This window comes from Pungitius pungitius, chromosome 4 (genome assembly GCF_949316345.1).
Source record: "Pungitius pungitius chromosome 4, fPunPun2.1, whole genome shotgun sequence".
NCBI lineage: Eukaryota > Metazoa > Chordata > Actinopteri > Perciformes > Gasterosteidae > Pungitius > Pungitius pungitius.
In genome coordinates, this window is record NC_084903.1 from 25,268,717 (window position 1) to 25,288,069 (window position 19,353).

The following is a 19,353-nucleotide window of genomic DNA, read 5'->3' on the forward strand; positions in this document are numbered from 1 at the left end:
CGTGCCGTCCACCAGCGAGGGGTGAGTGCGAGATGATGACCCGCCACAGTGACCCTCGGGCCGGGGAGGCTTCGCCCCGCGGCCGCTAGCTCCGGAGGAGCGTCCCGGGGCTAGCGGCGCCCAGCACACCTGCGTCTGTTCAGGGGCGTTTCGTGTCGTCACCTCGCGGGTCTTAAGCGCCACAGGTTGATTAACGCGGACATTTAAATCACCTGTGAAGGACAGAACTTCGCGGTGGAGACAGTCTGTTTTACCCGCTTAGCGCAACTAAAAATACCCCCCCCCCCCCCACCAAAGAAGCCAGCAGCTGCCCCCCCTCCGCCGTGGGGGATATTTTAAGGTTGTACTTTATTTAGTCCGTCCCGCTTTATGGGATTATTCATGAGTCATTATGACATCTAATCAATGGTTCTATCACAGCTGGAGAAACTCCTCATTACACATGAATTACAGTTTAAGATTTAATATCAGTGTTCAGGGAAAATAAAGAGGATTACTTGGATGAAATTAAGCCTCATTTTAGTTGAAACATCTTAAAACTAAAATAATGGTTGTGTTCATTGATAAAGAGATAAAGCAGAGTGAACATATTTAATAAGGGTTGATACCAGAATGGAAGACGTTGCATTATATTTATTTGCTATTTTGTTAAATCACCTTTTTTCACCAGGCTTAATGACTCTTGCGTCGGTCTGCAGACGTTTGAATTTTACAGCCACACGGAGACCGTTTGCATGCTGACGTAAAACTGAAGCTGGTGAGGTTCTTCGGGGACCGAGCTGCAGTTATTCCACACGATGGTGACTGCACAGGAGATGAAAGTCACACCTTTTTCCAAAGCTTCTCATTGTTTTATTATAACACCTGAATATTTCCTTTCCAGTACAGACAGTAAACCATTACCTTTTTGAATATCCTGTATCATGGGTGTAGTGGCTCACTCAGCACACAAAGGCGAATGGACAGTGGGGGGGGGGATCCTTTTATCTATAAACACACAGTTCGTAGACCCTCCAATGCTTTCAGTAGGAAATATAATATTATTAGGAATAATATTAGGAATACCTCTCAAATGTCCCACACTGAGGGGAATGCATCATTTCTTTGCATCAATTTTTCTTTGCGTCAACTCTGCTGTAATTATCTGACTGCTGGGTTCACCCCCCCCCCCCCCCCCCCCATCATATCAGGAGACAAAGCTGCCAGACGTTAACAAGCTGCAAATAACAGCCGATCTCACCGGAAAGAGCAACACGTGTGAATCTGTGCCTTCTTCTGCCAGCGAGGGCTTTAAAAGATCAGGCTGGGATCAGGTTGCTCCTGAGAGGACGTATTGATTCCCACGGGGCTCTGAGCTAACGCTCGCTAATACTCAACACTGTGGCGCTCAAGACGGGGGGGTTGTGATCCTGGGACTGGAGTATGACTTTAAAATGTAGAAGATTGTTATACAGAAGATTATTATTCTTATTCTTAACTCTTAATACTTTTACATTTACATAAACAGAGCACTGGTTTTACTTTGTTGCTTTGCTACATTCCTTCTAATATAAAACATGACATGAAACTCAGTGACTTTGCTTTGTTTTTTAAATTCATTTGAAAAAGACAAATGATTGAATCTGGTGCAAAGTTAAGAGCCTAAATAAACAATTTGGTTTGTTTGCTTTGGCACGTTGAGGAAAGTTGACTCTGAAAAAGCAGCCGATGAGGATGAGAAGAAAAGCAGCAGATGAGGATGAGAAGAAACGCAGCAGATGAGGATGAGAAGAAAAGCAGCAGATGAGGATGAGAAGAAAAGCAGCAGATGAGGATGAGAAGAAAAGCAGCAGATGAGGATGAGAAGAAAAGCAGCCGATGAGGATGAGAAGAAAAGCATCAGTTGAGGATGAGAAGAAAAGCATCAGTTGAGGATGAGAAGAAAAGCAGCCGATGAGGATGAGAAGAAAAGCATCAGTTGAGGATGAGAAGAAAAGCAGCAGATGAGGATGAGAAGAAAAGCAGCCGATGAGGATGAGAAGAAAAGCAGCCGATGAGGATGAGAAGAAAAGCAGCAGATGAGGATGAGAAGAAAAGCAGCAGATGAGGATGAGAAGAAACGCAGCAGATGAGGATGAGAAGAAAAGCAGCAGATGAGGATGAGAAGAAAAGCAGCAGATGAGGATGAGAAGAAAAGCAGCAGATGAGGATGAGAAGAAAAGCAGCCGATGAGGATGAGAAGAAAAGCATCAGTTGAGGATGAGAAGAAAAGCATCAGTTGAGGATGAGAAGAAAAGCAGCCGATGAGGATGAGAAGAAAAGCATCAGTTGAGGATGAGAAGAAAAGCAGCAGATGAGGATGAGAAGAAAAGCAGCCGATGAGGATGAGAAGAAAAGCAGCCGATGAGGATGAGAAGAAACGCAGCAGATGAGGATGAGAAGAAAAGCAGCAGATGAGGATGAGAAGAAAAGCAGCCGATGAGGATGAGAAGAAAAGCATCAGTTGAGGATGAGAAGAAAAGCATCAGTTGAGGATGAGAAGAAAAGCAGCCGATGAGGATGAGAAGAAAAGCATCAGTTGAGGATGAGAAGAAAAGCAGCCGATGAGGATGAGAAGAAACGCAGCAGATGAGGATGAGAAGAAAAGCAGCAGATGAGGATGAGAAGAAAAGCAGCAGATGAGGATGAGAAGAAAAGCAGCAGATGAGGATGAGAAGAAAAGCAGCAGATGAGGATGAGAAGAAACGCAGCAGATGAGGATGAGAAGAAAAGCAGCAGATGAGGATGAGAAGAAAAGCAGCAGATGAGGATGAGAAGAAAAGCAGCAGATGAGGATGAGAAGAAAAGCATCAGTTGAGGATGAGAAGAAAAGCATCAGTTGAGGATGAGAAGAAAAGCAGCCGATGAGGATGAGAAGAAAAGCATCAGTTGAGGATGAGAAGAAAAGCAGCAGATGAGGATGAGAAGAAAAGCAGCCGATGAGGATGAGAAGAAAAGCAGCCGATGAGGATGAGAAGAAACGCAGCAGATGAGGATGAGAAGAAACGCAGCGGCCTCGTCTGCTCCGTGAGGGCTGAAGAAACGCTTTGTGTGGACGCTGTTGTCTCTCTGGATGTAATCAGCGATGTTAATTGAGCAGCTGAAGTCTGACGCCGCTGCATCAGCATCCATCGCGCTCTCTGCTGATTACCCATCAGGCACGGGGAGAGAGGGGGGGGCTGAGCACGCTAACAGTAGCATCTTCATGAGTGGTTTATGTTTGTCCCAGCGGGGCACAAATGGCTCCATGAATCCTCCTCTTAGTGGCGTTAGGATCCGTTCAATTAGTCACATGACCAAGTCAAAACCTTCAACGCACAGGACGTCACATGATGTCTAAACACAAACCACAACGCCTGCATGCAGATGAAGAAATGACTGCTGCGTGTGTGATAATTATTACATGTATGTATCCTTTTTGTCACAGCATCAGTGTAAGGTCTTATTTATTATATATTAGCTGTTCTATAGAATAACGCGTCACACCAATCTGACCCTGAATCTGTCCTGATGCCAACAGAATAATGATCACGTTATTGGGTTTGGTCATTTTTCTAGAGGAAAAACATCTTGAATGAAATCTTTTGAAATGTTTTGGGAAACGAAGCTTAACAAACTGTCATTTTCTAAATCAAACAACTAGTGAATGAATGCACAATGACATTAGACGTTGGTTCCTTGTGCTCCTAAAGACCTTCTGTTAGTCGTATTACTGCTGCAGTTTCTCTCTCAGAAGAGTGTTTATTGTTCGCTTCATCATTCAGAAAGATGCTGCTGAGCAGCTTGAGTCGAGTTCCTCTCGATTTCTTTGAACCCGAGGAGGCGTCAGGTGACCCGATGCGGCGCTACGCGGAGGGACGTGTTTCTCACAGAGCTCGTCTTTCCTCCGGTGAGGGCTGCTGAGAAGAGCCTCCCGTCCCCACCGGGCTGACTGGAAGCAGATGTTCGGCTGGAGATGCTCCCCACTGGCTCCAGTGTTTGTGTTCACATTCCTCTTCACCTCCGGTGACCCCGGTGACCCTGGGGGCAGCTGGAAGGCCGCCGGCTGAAACGAGACCTTCGTGGAAGCGGCTGATGTGCTGTTGTGCCTGGACGTCTGCTCGTGCCCCCCCCCCCCCTGGACTCCTGCTGCTGCTGTGAGTCAGCGGGTCTGGGCTGGGGAGGGTCATGTCTACAGCTCTGGCGCCAGGCTCCTCATGTGGACCAGTTTAAGCCCCAAAGTGACGGGATCGAAATGTCAAAAACGCAGCACGAAGCTGTAAAAACGACTCGTTATATTTTCATTCTTTGAATGTGTGACAGAAAAAGCAGCCGAAGGAAACCCTGAAATGAACATTTCATACTAACATGAACAGAAGTATTAAAATACATTTCCCAAAAGGCGTCACATTCTGAGCTGCTCAAAGTCACATGACCAAAGGATGTCAGGATGAAGTTCAATGAGTTCAATACTCGCAGAAGAAGAGCTTCCATTTTATTTTATGGACACTTGGGATCATCAAAGTTCTTCTTCATGACTTCCAGAGGTCAGCTCTCTGCCTCCACAGAGGAGCAGGGCTTTCACCTACATGTTGGTGAAGATCAAGGAGTTCAGAGGGTCTCTGGCTCCCTCCCTGTGGGATGCATCCAGCTGTTGACCCATCCTCTGGGCGGAACCTTGTCCGAGGGCGTTTTGATCTGGACCAACCTGCGTCATAACTGCTTCAGGAACACATGAAGGACTCCAGGGAGACCTCCGGTGACCTTTTATGAAGAGGTTTTTGGCTGCAGCACATCCTGTCTGAGGCGCTCGCTGCTGCTTCGTGAGCAGGCCATGCAGATGTGATGCAAATGGGTTTCAGAGACCTTTTTGGATGCAGGTCTATGCGAGAAGCCAGTTTTCTGTGACGAATTAAGCCTGCACCAAACATTCCAGTTTTTGCTTTGGCTCACCCTAAATATCGCTGCGATATTTATGCATATTGCAAAAACTTTTTGTATCCGAGTCCTTGAAAATGTTTCAAGTGGGTGTGTTTCGTCTTGGATTGTGGACTTTCCTTTTCTCCTCTACTTCTCTCTTGATTTATTCCCTCAGTAAACATTGTAAACATGAGTTTATGGTCTCAGTCTCTAGTTTCAAGTCTTCTTCAATGCAGCATGATGTTCATTTAGTGAACGATGGTCCATTTAGAGTCAAACAGACCATAAAGCAGGAGATGCTTTAGGGCGGGGCCTAACGCTGATTGACAGGTCTCCATGTTGCTGTTCTGTATTACAAATATGGAAACATCTTCTCATTAAATGCAAAATCCAAAATGGCAACAAACCCCCCAGAAAAACAAATGACTGATGGCGTCACCATGACTACGTCCACTTCTTACTTCAGAATGAGCTGCGTACAATCAATTCTCCTAAAAGCCTGAATAGGATCTCCATGCAGCACATGAATGTGCATGTAGTCAGTGGGCTGTACTTCCAATGTGTGCCAGGAAGGCCTCAAACTGTCTCATGCTCGATCCTTCTGGAGTCAATAAGGCAGCGGTACCGGCACACCCAGTGTCCCCCCCCCCCCCCCCCTCTATGAGGGAATCGCTTGTATATCGCCTGCATGTGCTTTTAAAATGTTCCATTGGGGAAGCAAATAATGTGTTGACCACGTCTTCATTTTGCTTGTGAAAATGCAAGAAACACACACACACACACACACACACACACACTGAATCACGACAGCAGAGTTTAACTGAGATGAATGATGATCAATGTCAGTTTCCTCCCTCTCACGAGTTTGGGGAAGAGTTGTGAGGTTATGAACAGGAAGTGCAGCGTAGACTGTGGCTCTGGACTCGGCAGGCTGTGCAGATGTGCAGATGTGCGGCCCCCCTTTTTAGAGGTTTCGTGCATTCTTGCAGTGACCAGCAGGGGGCACCTCCTCTGGTCCCATAGAAGTCTATGAGAAAATGACTGTACTTCTGTCCTGATGGATTCCCTCATTGTAGACGTGAGTCTCTGGCCTCGAGTCTGAGGGACGTGGAAGGAGGAGGTGCTCAGTGGTGCTGACAGCATAGCGTCACGCTGACGGCAGCTGGCAGCTGTTTCCCCTCCTTTCCGTTTCAGCCGGGCCTCCTCACGCTCTCACTGCATGTGGTTGGAATCACACGCTCCGTCCAGTGGAATTACTCAATAATAAACAGAAATGTGGTTGCAATGAGATGTCAGAGTGTGACTAAACGATGTTGAACCCTATTCAAAGAAACCCAAAAGACCCGTTTTGAACCTTCGATCTGCCGGGTAAGCGTAAGCATTCCTCTCTGCTCCCGGCTCCTTCTGGTGGGGGGGTGAAGTTTCATTTCAGCCCACGGAATCGACGTGGCTTCCCGGGGGCTCGGGTGTCACAGACGGAGTGATGACCGCACTAAGACAATACGTGCCAGCGTCAGACTAAGCGGGGTCACAGGGTCTCTTTGTGCTCTTATACAAAGTGAGATTTCTGTTCTAGGCTCCTGGTCTTCAGACTGGAGAAGAATCCCTTTTCTCTGAGTTCTCACCGACACACGATGTCGTTCATGACAAATGATGGACATATCTTCAAAAGTCTGCTGTGATTAATCACGTGACCCCATGTGTTTACTGGCTGCAGTAATGCAGTCAACGATGCTGCATTGGGTTTTTGGTGCTCACACCTAGAAGATCTTAGATGGAGGTCAGATTCTGGTCATGTGATTCTAGTTTAAGAAGTTGCCTTCCTGCCCAAATACATCCAGCTGCAATTTCCTACCCCTCTGAGTTTAACCAATTCAGACCCAGAATGCATCTCTGTATATTGCGCCTGCATAAGATTATGTAGACATGCGAGACCCGAACATGAGGTCAGAAAATAAAGCGAGTCGCCGTGACTCTGAATGGACCTTTGTGTGAGGAGCAGCTGAGCGTGCGACCAAAGAATTTCTGCTTTAATGACGCAAGCACAATCATTAAGTTGATTTCTACCAATGCTCTGAAGCTCAAAGTGTAATTTAGGACGACTCTTACAAAAATCCCCTAAAAGTCCCCCTCACGAGTCTCAGTGGATCACAGCCGCAGTGAACCCATTGAAGGTCCTCCAGTCACCCTCAGAACATCCTGATCAAAAACATCTACCTTCATGCACGTTTGTTCAGCCCAACTTTAAAGGAGCAACAAGTCTATCAAGTGAAGTCAAAACCTCATAAAGCTGCATCCTCTGTGTAGTGCCCAGCAGGGGGCGACTCCTCTGCTCCCATAGACGTCTATGAGGAAATGACTCTACTTCTGTGTAGTGACCAGCAGGGGGCGACTCCTCTGCTCCCATAGACGTCTATGAGGAAATGACTCTACTTCTGTGTAGTGACCAGCAGGGGGCGACTCCTCTGCTCCCATAGACGTCTATGAGGAAATGACTCTACTTCTGTGTAGTGACCAGCAGGGGGCGACTCCTCTGCTCCCATAGACGTCTATGAGGAAATGACTCTACTTCTGTGTAGTGACCAGCAGGGGGCGACTCCTCTGCTCCCATAGACGTCTATGAGGAAATGACTCTACTTCTGTGTAGTGACCAGCAGGGGGCGACTCCTCTGCTCCCATAGACGTCTATGAGGAAATGACTCTACTTCTGTGTAGTGACCAGCAGGGGGCGACTCCTCTGCTCCCATAGACGTCTATGAGGAAATGACTCTACTTCTGTGTAGTGACCAGCAGGGGGCGACTCCTCTGCTCCCATAGACGTCTATGAGGAAATGACTCTACTTCTGTGTAGTGACCAGCAGGGGGCGACTCCTCTGCTCCCATAGACGTCTATGAGGAAATGACTACTTCTGTGTAGTGACCAGCAGGGGGCGACTCCTCTGCTCCCATAGACGTCTATGAGGAAATGACTCTACTTCTGTGTAGTGACCAGCAGGGGGCGACTCCTCTGCTCCCATAGACGTCTATGAGGAAATGACTCTACTTCTGTGTAGTGACCAGCAGGAGGCGACTCCTCTGCTCCCATAGACGTCTATGAGGAAATGACTCTACTTCTGTGTAGTGACCAGCAGGGGGCGACTCCTCTGCTCCCATAGACGTCTATGAGGAAATGACTCTACTTCTGAATCTCAATCTGATTCCCTCAGTGTTAAGCGGAAGGTCACATGACAGCAAAACACAGTTGAGAGTAAACCAAACTGGTGTTTAATGAATCTTTTGCTTCACGATGCGTCTTAGAAACAAGAACTTCCCCCACTGAACTAAACTGATCTTCCCTCTCGTACCGCCTCTTTTCTTTTGCCCTTCCACCGGTAAGATTTATGACCATCAGATTGTATTTGACTGCGTTAGCGAGGGCGCAGGAAGCATCCTACCTGCCACACAACAGAAATCAATCTCCCCCCCTCTTTGCCTCCCCCCTCTTTGTCTCCCCCCCTCCTTGTCTCCCCCCCCCTCTTTGTCTCCCCCTCTGTAACCGAGCAGGCGGGGATGGGCCATGATGGAGGACAAAGGGCCTCGTGTAGCCGACTACTTCGTGGTGGCCGGTCTGACGGACCCGTCCAAGCCGCTGGACCAGGAGATCCACTTTGACGACGTCTGCCACAAGTCGGCCAAGCCCAGGGCGCCCATCACCGACGTGGCGGTGGTGATCCGCTCCTTGGGCGAGGAGGTGCCGCCGGGCTTCACCTGCGTGGAGGAAACGCCCGGCGGCCACTCGGCGGACCTCAACAACGGCGGCCTCATGGCGCCTCAGATCTTCCTGTGCTACAGGCGAGGCCGAGACAAGCCGCCGCTCACCGACCTGGGGTGAGTGCCAGTAACCTCCTCAGAGGGTGAAGATAGGGACCTGGTGAGGAGGCTCTGCGAGAAGTTTAGGGCTCAATAGAGTTCCAACAATACGTCCTGAGGGACACGTGAACCTCCTCGAGAAATCTGACCAGCTTATCAAACCCCTCACTCCCATCACAGCTGGTGTGCACCGACAGCCCAGAGGGGCTGTGTGTGTGTGTGTGTGTGTGTGTGTCCAGATAACCAGTCCTTCACATCCACTTGGTCTCAGTGTTGCAGCTGATATCGAGTTGTTCCTCTGGCTGCAGTTAGAAGTGAGCGCTAGAAAAGCACGTTTTTAACCATGTACTGCATATCAGGACCAGACGTAGTCATGGCGACCGCATCCACCAGTTTGTGGACTGATGTTTTGTTTGTGTTCACGTGAGGACTGAGGAGGACATAGAGACCTGTCAATCAGCCTTTAGCCCCGCCCCAAAGCATCCTCTGCTCTATGGTGTGTTTGACTCCAAATGGACCATCATTTACTAAATGAATTGTTTTCTTTAGAAGTTTTAACTCTCTGATTCAGATTAAATGACAGAGTTAACAACCTTTAGTCATTGAACAACATAAAAACCGCTCCATAAGTCAAGGTTTAATCTCAAGGATTCATCCTGGTTAAAAAAAAAGGTTCTAGTTTTGCACTAAAACATATTTTCAACAAATTAATTATTGTTTTGAAGATCAATTTAGTAGTTGTTTAGTAAACGTGTGTGTGTGTGTGTCGCACTAAGGACAACAAACACAGTAGTAGTGTGAGGAGGTTTTTGTAGTGGTTGACAAAATAAAAGCATCCACATGATGCAGAATTAAACATGAGAGAAGGTTGGTCCAACAAACACACAACTTGATTCATGGAAACATGAAACTTAAAGGATTAAAGGAAGCAGAAATAATCCCACCGTGATGGTTGTTTGTAGGTCCGTGTTTCAAAGCCGAGTGCGGATGGATCGTCACATGATTAAAGACAGCAGCAACCTGCAGTCTGAAGTGTCCCCTCCTGTAGGAGTAGTCGTCGTTGTTGTTGTTGTCGTGTCTGAGTGAAAGTGCCTGAAGGTTATTGACAGGTTCTCTCTGCCTCTCAACAGCTCATTGATCACCAGCAGCGTGCAAATCAGCCGTTAAGCTTAAGAATGAACGAGTTCCTCATTGTGTGATGGGCCGATGACATCACGGGTTTACAGTGTTGAGGTGGTTAATCTGCAGCGTGCTGTACGAGTGGAAGGAGCGCCTCATGCCGGGCTGCCAGCTCATCCAGACCACGGCCTCGGGTCGCCCCGCCAACGTCAGCGGCAACTCCTCCCAGCGCGTCTACGTCACCTACCGCCGGGCGCCCGAGAGCCGCCCGCACTCCGCCCTCGCCGTCACCGACGTCTGCGTCATCATCCCCAGCAAGGGGGAGGCGCCCCCCCACACCTTCTGCAAGGTGGAGAAGAACCTCAACAGCAGCATGGTGAGAGCGTTTCTCACTGTTAACCCTTCTGACTCGATTAGCCCCCCCCCCCCCCCCCCCCCATCACTTCTCTCTTCACGAGTGTCTTGGTGTTGATGTGTCGGTCTTCTTCTCCTCTCAATACGAGCGACGACCTTTATTCCCTCCTTCCCCCCTTGTTTCTGTTCTATGCAGCATTTCATTGTGTGTCCCAGTGACTCGTATATTTAGAACATGTCCTCCTCTCTCACGTGTCCTTTCAGTAAAACAGCCATCGGTTGGTTGTTGTTCATCAGAATCAGGTTTCATTTGAAAGGAGGAAGCTGCTGATGTTCCTCATTGACTCTCATTGGTTCTGCTCTGGTTCCAGTGGGGCTCCTCCGTCTACCTGTGCTACAAGAAGTCTGTGGCCAAGACCAACATGATTGCCTACAAAGCAGGTGTGTGTGTGTGTGGTAAAGTGTGTGTGTATGTATAATACAGGGGGAAAACTGCAATATAATATCACAAATATATAGATATTAGGTGACTACTCAGAAGGGGTCTGAAGGGTTTCCTTCGAGGTTCCTTTGTCCTGTTTGGAAGACGTAATGAGAGCGTGGGTAGGAAGGAGAAAGGTTTGATCACCTCCTCGTTCCTCCTCTGGCCTTAAAGGGCCGACGTAGTTGTCCCCCTCCATCGTCTGTTGTCTCTGGACAAAGTCCTCAGTGGGTTTGTCCTTGTCTTTTTCTCGTCTCCAGGTCTATTCAGCAGGTATCCGGAGGAGGACTACGAGTCCTTCCCTCTGCCCGAGTCCGTCCCCCTCTTCTGCCTCCCCATGGGGGCCACCATGGAGTGCTGGCCCGCCACCACCAAGTACTCCCTCCCTGTGTTCTCCACCTTCGTCCTCACCGGGGCCTCCGCAGACAAGGTACCATGCACCAGTCTGCTCCCTCTCACTCACTGAGGGGGGGGGGGGGGGGGGGGGGGGGGGGGTCACCACAGTAGAGTAACCTGGTATTGACGCCACACAGCACAGGTTGTTATTATTAGCACATTAGAGGGGACAGAGGGCCACCTGTCCATCAGGAAGCGCCGATGGACAGGTGGCCCACGCGTCACTCAGCAGGAACAGTGAACACACTGTTGACTTTAACCAGAGCTCTAACCTGGAGGTTATTTAAGATGATCACTGTGTCTTATACGTCATTAAGAATGATGATAAATATCATGGTAAATGATATCAAATGTGCATATAATCGCCCAGGTTACGCTGATTGGACCCGTGCCATGACTCCGTCACCTGTGTTCCTAGCGAGGTGGAGGTTGAGCTTCAGCTGAGATGTTCCGTGTTTCAGGTCTACGGAGCGGCCATCCAGTTCTACGAGCCCTTCCCTGAGGAGTGTCTGAGCGACCAGCAGCGCTCCCAGCTGGGTCTGCTGGGCCCCGACCCGCAGCCGCCCTGCACCACCGCCCCCACCGCCCCCACCACCTCCACCGCCCCCACCGCCCTCACGCGCTCGGTGCACACCAACAAGTGCATCTGCCTGCTCTCCCATTGGCCCTTCTTCGACGCCTTCCGCAAGTTCCTCACATTCCTCTACCGCTACTCCATCTCCGGCCCCCACGCGCTGCCCATGGAGAAGTGAGCCCCCCCCCCCTCAGATAACTTCTCCTCGTTCATCTGGTCCTCAATGCTTCTGCACGTAGAATCACAGAGAACGTTCAGGTCCTTGTGAATTATTTGGGTAAAGAGACACCAAACATCTGTCTACTCTTTAGGGGTCCAAACCCTAAAATACCCATGAGCCTTAGCGGCCCATCAGATGCTTCATTGTTGAATTAATGAACGTGCGTGAGGTGCTAATCTGACAGATTGAAGCCCTTTGACTGGACGGTTCTTTATGAAATGAACCCAGAAAAGAGAACTGCAAGAATCTGGAATAAAACATGATCTTATTTGAACTAAAACAAGCCACATAGTAAATAATAAAGCAGGTGATTAGTGAGAGAAAAGCTGCAGTTTACTGAATTTTACCAGATTAATCTGCAACAGCTGCTGTTATCTGTATCTTTTTCTACTGCAGGCACATCTGTCATTTCATGCACAAAGTTCCCTTCCCTTCCTCTCAGAGGCCTCGCATTCTGGTGCAGGTGAGTTACGTTTGTCGGTTAGTGCTGTAGTTCTGTGCACAGCGTCCTCCTCGTGTAAAGGGCTTCTCTCACTCTGCAGCTCTCCCCCCACGACAGCCTGATGCTCAGCCAGCCGGTGTCGTCTCCTCTGCCGCTCAGGTGAGAGCCGCCGCACACCTCAAGAGGTTCAGCGGTTTGAAGAGACGAAGATGCAAAGATTAGCAGTTGAACAAGAACAGATGAAATGGTTAAAGGACCTTGTGTCGAAGTTTTTCCTTTTTTTCCTTCAAGGACCAACACACTGAGACGCGCCGTGACATGATGATTATAACACGGCTAGATGAAATCCAGCGTTCTGATTGGTTGAGAGCGAGTCACGGGGTGCATTGTTCAGCCATAATGTACAGTAGCTGTTCACATTGACCCATTGTTCATATCACTGCACTCAAAGTAACGCGGTAGATTTTGTGCGACCGTTAGTTGACATTTTAGCTTTTAGCTCGGTGGCAAAAACCTGTAAATCCCCCAAATGATCATTTTGATGCAACGTGAGCTTTCACAAGCGGACATTAAGGTGACGTCATGATGTGAATGAATGAGGTGGTGAGGGACCCGATGCTGTTTACATGCACGTAGGGGACTATTTGTCTCTAAACTGATGACATGAGACACACAACTATTTTGTGCTGAAAAGCAGCTATTTACTTACTATTTATAACGACGCTGGTAACCATGTTATAAAGGGGCCTAAAACCCCCAAACTGTTACATTATTGGAAAATAAAGTACAGCCTCTTGTACCTTGTTGCTTAAATAAGAGTAGAAAGCAAAGAGACTGAATCAGATAAAAAGATACGACTCTGAGGATCAGCTGTTCAGTTTCTGTCGGTTTAGTGTAAGTAAGCGGTTCATTTAATGGGAGAAATGTAGGATAGAGTGTTGGTCCCATGTGGCGTCGGGTCCCTCTCTGAGTGCCGTGTTTCCTCTGCAGCGGCGGGCGGTTTTCCGTGCTGCTGCAGAACCTGGGCCCGGAGAACGCCGTCACCCTGCTGGTGTTCGCCGTCACCGAGCACAAGATCCTGGTCCACTCGCTGCGGCCCGCCGTCCTGACCAGCGTCACCGAGGCCCTGGTGTCTGTGAGTCCTCCCCCCCCGCTGCGGAAAGGTCAAAGGTCAAAGTGACTGCGACCTCCCACCAGGCTGGTCTCTCCCATTGAATCTGTGTGCAACATCTGCGGGTCTTCAGGGTCAATTGTGCCCCCCCCCCCCCCAGATGATCTTCCCGTTCCACTGGCCCTGCCCGTACATTCCTCTGTGCCCGCTGGCGTTGGCCGACGTGTTGAGCGCCCCCTGTCCCTTCATCGTGGGGGTGGACTCCCGCTACTTTGACCTGTATGACCCCCCGCCCGACGTGAGCTGCGTGGACCTGGACACCAGCACCATCTTCCAGTGAGCCCGACACACACACACACACACACACCCTCAGTGGGTCGGGGTCTGCTCCCCGTGGGGGCCTTGGCCTCCGGGTAGCTCACCGTGTGCTTCTGCCTTTCCAGCAATGAAGATAAGCGAGCCCTCACCTGGAAGATCCTGCCCAAGAAGGCCTGTAAGAACCTGATGAACGTGCTGAACCTTCTCTACCAGCAGCTGCTGGACGGTGAGCTTATGGACCTGCTTTGATCCTGTAGAGATATGGTATTACCACAGTATCAGACAAATGTACTACAAGTACTTAAAGTGAAAGTACTCATGGAAGAGTAATAGTATTTGACTGTTTCTGGATCAGTATTCCTGCTGCTTTAAAGGTCTTGTTGCATTCTAGCTGAAGATCCTGAAGGCATCATGTGCCTTTTATTGAGATCATTTAGAGACCAAGAACATTCAACAACATAAAAATGTTTCTACATTTTGTACGACAAAAGTAGTAAAAACTAATAGAGAAGTATAAAGTTGCCTTAATTAGTACCTCAGCCTTTTACCAGTGTAAATATTCACATTCATTCATACATCACATAGTGACTGATTTCAGAAAGCTACTGCGGGAGAAGATCCTGTTCTTACTCACTAACACAGATTCCAGGTCTTTCTTCTCTTTGGGTGAAGTTCCCTAAATTCATTTGCATGATGCATGAAGAGCCTGATGACTTGCTGTAATATTCCTTCTGGTACCAGAACATCGGAACGCGTCACTGACCCTTTGATCCGTCTCCAGGGCAGCAGCGCTGCGACGGGCAGCTGGAGCTCAGCGCCTCCTCGGAGCTGAGCTGTGGGAGGAGCCTCCAGGCGCTGGAGCTGGAGATCCAGGAGGCCTTCCTGCGCTTCATGGCGGGCATTTTGAAAGGCTACCGCTCCTTCCTGCGACCCATCACCCAGGCGCCCTCGGAGAAGGCCACGGACGCCAGCTCGCTCTTTGACCTGCAAGGTACCCGGATGCGCGTCGCCATGACAACGCCCAGCCAGGCGACCGCTCGTCTTCAGTTTATATCCATCCATCACAACAGGGCGAGCAAAGGATATCCAGACCATAAGCATTGCTGTTGATGGCGGAGCGCACAGCTGAAACCTATAAATCGCTCCTCAGGGTTCCTGAAGAGCCGCGACCGCTCACACCAGAAGTTCTACTCGCTGATGACCAAAACCCAGATGTTCATCCGCTTCATTGAGGAGTGCTCCTTCGTCAGCGACAAGGACGCCAGCCTGGCCTTCTTCGACGACTGCGTGGACAAAGTACGCCGTTCTTTTTAAAGCATGTCATTTTAAAGGCGTCTTCTGCTGCGTTCACACCAAAGAGAAGACTTATCTCTGCCTTTTGTCCATAGAGACAGTTATCGAAACAAATGACCACTATTTCTGCTCTTTAATCGTTGTGTAAATTACGCAAACGTGTTTGAGTTCAAGGGCAAATTTTCTTTCTCGAAAAAGTGATTTATTCGCTTCACTTTTTCGCCTCATTCGACGTGGAATCATGAAATCTGATCACGCGACCAAGTCGCTTGGCTTGGTCATGTGATCGATATTTCTGGTGAACAGTCACTATTTAAATACTGCTGCTGCAAGGAATTGTGGGACGGAATGATCTCCTTTCCTTGACTTTGTTGGTTATTCAGGTGACTCACATCAAGTCTGCTGAATATTCAGAATATTCTGGAATGTTGTCATTTCCTTTTGTTAAGGATCCTAAAGGAGCTAAGTAAGGAAGCATTGAGGCTCCTTTCCTTATTAAGGTGGCCACTTCTACGACTGAGCTACCTGGGTTCAAGGTTGAAAACGTTACGTGATGTGTTTTTATCCTCTTTAACGAGTGAGAACATTGTGGTGTTTTGTCTCAGTTCTGTTGTAGTTTTAATGGTTTTTGCTTCACTTGTTTAACTTTTCTTCCTTTTCTGTTTCTCTTCTTCTTGCTTCCGTTTACGAGCAGCTGTACAATTCAGAGCGAAGTGGAGACAAAGGAGGAAAGGTACGTCGGGGGGGGGGGGGGGGGGGGGGGGTAACCGTCCAGCCGTAGTTCACCATGTGCATCTTTACAGAATATTTTGATTGGATTCACAGCATTTTGTCTGTTTGTCACAACGAATGAATCCATCTGTGGATTCATGTGAAATACTCATGTTTATTGTAGCCCCCCCCCCCAACCACTGTACAGGTGAAAGAGGGGTGTTTAGGTTCAATTCTCTGGTGCTCTCGCCAAATAATATCTACAAATAACAGTCTGAATCAAATCAGGCGGTTTAGTACGTCCCCCCCCCCGATGACACGCCAGCTCGCTTTGTTTCTCCCCCCCGCCCCTTTTCCCCGTTAACCCAAGGTCAGGTCGACTTTTACACGGTGCATCCAGACGTGAGTCTTTGTCCTCGCGTCCACACGAACATTTACTAATCCGCCCACCCGCTGTGTGGCGAGGAAGAGGGTGCTCACCGGGGGAGTCCGTTAAAGAAGGTGGATGATCTGGGGGGGGGCGGAGGGTGACGGTGCCTCCGCCCTAACGCGTCCTCCCGCTCTGCAGGTGGAGGGCGAGCGAGCAGAGGAGAGCCGGCTGATCGAGACCGACGAGTCCCAGCGCAGCGAGCACACGGTGTTCATCACGCCCCCCGAGCTGCCCCCCCTCCCCGAGGGGGCGGAGCACCCTCTCTGCTACAGGTAACCACGGTTACCACTCGGGTACTTTGTGCTTCTGTGGGACACTTTAATATCGAGCATGTTCCTCAGGTACGATGGTTTCCCCGTGTTGAGTCTGGACCTGTTCGACCCCCTGGAGGGCCTCAGGACCCCCACCTCCCGCCTCGCTGCCAGGCACAGCTGCCCCACAAGCCCCGCCCCCATGTTCAGACGAACCAAGCAGGTCAGCAAAGTCTCACGCCGTCATCCATTGTCTTGCTCTGGAGCACCCTGTTACCCCCCCCCCTGCTTCCACAGGAGATCAAATCAGCCCAGAAGATAGCCAGGAAGTACTCGTCCGTACCCCAGCTGTGGTCCAAGTGCCTCCTGCGCCACTGCTACGGCCTGTGGTTCATCTGCCTGCCGGCCTACGTGCAGGTCTGCCACTCCAAGGTGCGGGCGCTCCGCACGGCGTACGACGTCCTGCGGAAGATGCAGGTCAAGAAGCTGCAGCCCCCCGACGAGGTGCACAGCCCCTGTGATCCCCCCCGGCTGCACTGATTGAGCCCTTTGAGTCCCTCTTCTACCTCGACACTCACACGCTGTGTGCGTGCTGTGTGCAGGTCTGCTACCGGGTGCTGATGCAGCTCTGTGGACAGTATGGACAACCCGTGCTGGCAGTGCGGGTCCTCTTTGAGATGAAGAAGGCCGGAGTGCATCCCAATGCCATCACCTACGGCTACTACAACAAGGTGGGGTGTTGCTCTATAGATGCCTGTGTACATGTCACAGAGGAAGTGGTGATGTCAGAGCTACATGTCACAGAGGAAGTGGTGATGTCAGAGCTACATGTCACAGAGGAAGTGGTGATGTCAGAGCTACATGTCACAGAGGAAGTAGTGATGTCAGAGCTACATGTCACAGAGGAAGTGGTGATGTCAGAGCTACATGTCACAGAGGAAGTAGTGATGTCAGAGCTACATGTCACAGAGGAAGTGGTGATGTCAGAGCTACATGTCACAGAGGAAGTAGTGATGTCAGAGCTACATGTCACAGAGGAAGTGGTGATGTCAGAGCTACATGTCACAGAGGAAGTGGTGATGTCAGAGCTACATGTCACAGAGGAAGTAGTGATGTCAGAGCTACATGTCACAGAGGAAGTGGTGATGTCAGAGCTACATGTCACAGAGGAAGTGGTGATGTCAGAGCTACATGTCACAGAGGAAGTGGTGATGTCAGAGCTACATGTCACAGAGGAAGTAGTGATGTCAGAGCTACATGTCACAGAGGAAGTAGTGATGTCAGAGCTACATGTCACAGAGGAAGTGGTGATGTCAGAGCTACATGTCACAGAGGAAGTAGTGATGTCAGAGCTACATGTCACAGAGGAAGTAGTGATGTCAGAGCTACATGTCACAGAGGAAGTAGTGATGTCAGAGCTACATGTCACAGAGGAAGTGGTGATGTCAGAGCTACATGTCACAGAGGAAGTAGTGATGTCAGAGCTACATGTCACAGAGGAAGTAGTGATGTCAGAGCTACATGTCACAGAGGAAGTGGTGATGTCAGAGCTACATGTCACAGAGGAAGTGGTGATGTCAGAGCTACATGTCACAGAGGAAGTGGTGATGTCAGAGCTACATGTCACAGAGGAAGTAGTGATGTCAGAGCTACATGTCACAGAGGAAGTAGTGATGTCACAGGAAGTCAGAGCTCAGGTGATCCATCTCCCTAACAAGTCAGTTGAACTAAAACCATGTTAGTAAACAGGGACAATGTGGATCTTTTATTCATTCAGTCTGTCTTTAACCTCTCAGACCGTGAAGTTTTATTTAGATTCTGTTGTATTTCAATGAATTGTGTTTCTCAATGATCTTTGTGCACAGAATTCTTATTGTGTTTCATGTGTGTTTGTATTAATTATTCAAAACGTGAGGAGAGGAAAGAGGAGTTTCATGTTTTCATCACTGCTGATAAAGTCATTGATCCCTGAAACCAACGTCTACGTGACCTTTTCTTTCCTGCTCCTCCTGGTGTGCAGGCCGTGTTGGAGAGCACGTGGCCCTCCAGAACCAGAGGGGGCTACTTCCTGTGGATGAAGCTGAGGAATGTGGTTCTGGGCGTGGCTCAGTTCAAGCGGGCGCTACGTCGGCATGCTCCGATTACCCAGAATCCTCTGTCAGGTACCAGCGTTTAAATACTCATGCATTAAAGCTGGTTTCAGTAGGAAGCTTTGAGTGTGTGTGTGTTTGAGATCAATAGTTAATAATAATATAACAGGGCCCTACTTTTCCATCACATCCTTTTCTCTAAAACAAGAAACAAAAACGTAACCTTCTTAAATGTCAAGATGGCCGATGCCGGCGTGTGACCTCCTTTTAAGTGCAGCGGTCCTCTTCAGCCTGTGAATCTTTCCTTCTGAGTTTACGATGTAGCTGCTCCACGGCGTCTCAAACGAACGCCAGCGCCAGGCGTCACCACGTGTGTGCGAGGCCTCGGCCTCCAGGGAGCAGAGGGGAGGAGCCTCCCTGTAACGCCTTGTTGTCTCTGGGCAGACGGCAGCGACCTGGACGCCGTGAGTCAGGCCAGCCTGGAGATCTCCGCCGACGCCCCCCTGGCCCGGGTCGACCCGGCCGACGACGGATCCAGCACAGGTACCCGCCTCCCCCCGGCGGCCATCTTGTTCCACGCCGTCTCTGTGTCCTCCTTCCTCCGCCCACCGACCGGCCTCTTCCTCGCTTCCTGCTCTTCCTCTTTTCCATCATTGTCCCTTCTCTTTGTTTCATTGCTCATTGCTTGCATGCAGCGGGACGTGGGGGCGGCTGCGTGGTCGACCCACGGCGGGGGGGATGGGCGCCCGGAGGAGCCACCCCCCACCCAGGTAATCCCCTCCTCCTGTCTGTCTGCG

The 19,353-nt window shown here is 49.7% G+C and overlaps 1 protein-coding gene across 2 annotated transcripts in view; it reads left to right on the top strand.

Moving 5' to 3' along the window:
* The window catches only part of LOC119230049 (C-myc promoter-binding protein-like), a 28,929-nt gene that overhangs the window by 271 nt on the left and 9,305 nt on the right, over nt 1-19,353 (top strand). The window contains exons 1-21 of one of the 2 annotated variants that reach the window (XM_062561954.1): nt 1-21; nt 8,461-8,784; nt 10,015-10,261; nt 10,611-10,680; nt 10,981-11,150; nt 11,578-11,864; nt 12,307-12,373; nt 12,453-12,511; nt 13,343-13,487; nt 13,624-13,799; nt 13,907-14,007; nt 14,563-14,772; nt 14,932-15,077; nt 15,769-15,807; nt 16,354-16,487; nt 16,557-16,689; nt 16,764-16,970; nt 17,069-17,197; nt 18,487-18,628; nt 19,001-19,099; nt 19,252-19,326. The exon at nt 1-21 is cut by the window's left edge and continues 271 nt beyond it. In XM_062561954.1, coding sequence (XP_062417938.1) covers nt 8,474-8,784; nt 10,015-10,261; nt 10,611-10,680; nt 10,981-11,150; nt 11,578-11,864; nt 12,307-12,373; nt 12,453-12,511; nt 13,343-13,487; nt 13,624-13,799; nt 13,907-14,007; nt 14,563-14,772; nt 14,932-15,077; nt 15,769-15,807; nt 16,354-16,487; nt 16,557-16,689; nt 16,764-16,970; nt 17,069-17,197; nt 18,487-18,628; nt 19,001-19,099; nt 19,252-19,326 — 2,947 coding nt within the window. In that variant the 5' untranslated portion in view covers nt 1-21; nt 8,461-8,473. The remainder of the gene's footprint in view (nt 22-8,460; nt 8,785-10,014; nt 10,262-10,610; nt 10,681-10,980; nt 11,151-11,577; nt 11,865-12,306; nt 12,374-12,452; nt 12,512-13,342; nt 13,488-13,623; nt 13,800-13,906; nt 14,008-14,562; nt 14,773-14,931; nt 15,078-15,768; nt 15,808-16,353; nt 16,488-16,556; nt 16,690-16,763; nt 16,971-17,068; nt 17,198-18,486; nt 18,629-19,000; nt 19,100-19,251; nt 19,327-19,353) is intronic. The other variant, XM_037491008.2, reaches the window with a different exon arrangement.